Below are 1,215 nucleotides of genomic sequence, written 5' to 3' on the forward strand. Positions count from 1 at the left end.
ATTGTGGCAGGCACCTGTAGTCCCAGCTACTTGGGAGGCTGAGGCAAGAGAATCACTTAAGCCCAAGAGTTTGAGGTTGTTATGAGCTGTGATGCTACCACACTCTACTGAGGGCAACAAAGTGAGATTCTGCCTCAATAAAAAATAAAAATAAACAAAAATTTTTAAAATGAACAAAAAAACAAGAAAAATAAAATAAAAACAAAATAATTTAAAAATAAATAGCAGTAGTACTTAAAATTATACAAACTTTGTCCGGTGTTACTAAACAGGGGGAAGATCATTTGCTATTGAATAGATTGATGGAATACTCATTGGGTAGGAGCCAGCACATGGCAAGTTGCTTTCCACCCTCCAGAAGAAACAATTTTCATTAAATTATTTATTGCTGAAACAATTTCTGTATTGGTCCAATACAAATGTTCAGCAAATTTATTCCCTTGGACTTTATATATTAGATACTTTATAAATGTGGAATAATTGTGATCAAAGCTTTTTAAAATATGTAACTAAAGGAATAAGGTTAAAAATGAAATTAGAATAACAGTAACTCTGTTCTTGTTTTAAATGTTTTTACTGTAATGTTTAATTTTACCCTTTGTAGAATTGCCATGAACTTGAAAAGATGGACCTGGAAGAGTGTGTTCAGGTAAGATTCAGAAATACAGTATGATAGAAACTTAACTTGCGGCTCAGCGCCCATAGCACAGTGGCTACAGCACCAGCCACATATACCAAAGGTGGCGGGTTCAAACCCAGTCCGGCCAGCTAAATAACTGCAACAGAAAAATAGCTGGGCATTGTGGTGGGCGCCTATGGTCCCAGCTACTTGGGAGGCTGAGGCAAGAGAATGGCAAGAGTTGCTGTGAGCTTTGTGAGTGAGACTCTCTCAAAAAAAAAAGAACAGAAACTTAACTTGCTTTGGCCACTTCTTTAAACTTTACTCTTGTGTAAAGTAATGATATTAATAAAATGGGGGGGGGGGGTAACTTAGATAATAGATGTACATCAGAATGTCCTTTTTTTTTTTTTAATTAAATCATAGCTGTGTACATTAATGCAATCATGGGATACAATGTGCTGGTTTTATGTACAATTTGAAATGTTTTCATTGAACTGGTTAACACAGCCTTCACGGCATTTTCTTAGTTATTGTGTTAAGACATTTATATTCTACACCTAGTAAATTTCACATGTACCTTTGTAAGATGCACC

General features: G+C 35.4%; 1 protein-coding gene across 2 annotated transcripts in view; it reads left to right on the forward strand.

Moving 5' to 3' along the window:
* FBXL20 (F-box and leucine rich repeat protein 20) overlaps positions 1–1,215 on the forward strand; it is a 129,637-nt gene that overhangs the window by 120,303 nt on the left and 8,119 nt on the right. For both annotated transcript variants that reach the window (XM_023510965.1, XM_023510966.1), the window contains exon 12: positions 605–649. In XM_023510965.1, the coding sequence (XP_023366733.1) occupies positions 605–649 (45 nt within the window). The remainder of the gene's footprint in view (positions 1–604; positions 650–1,215) is intronic.

The sequence above is a fragment of the Otolemur garnettii genome, unplaced genomic scaffold (assembly GCF_000181295.1).
Source record: "Otolemur garnettii isolate 467f Iridium unplaced genomic scaffold, OtoGar3 scaffold00018, whole genome shotgun sequence".
Classification (NCBI taxonomy): Eukaryota; Metazoa; Chordata; class Mammalia; order Primates; family Galagidae; genus Otolemur; species Otolemur garnettii.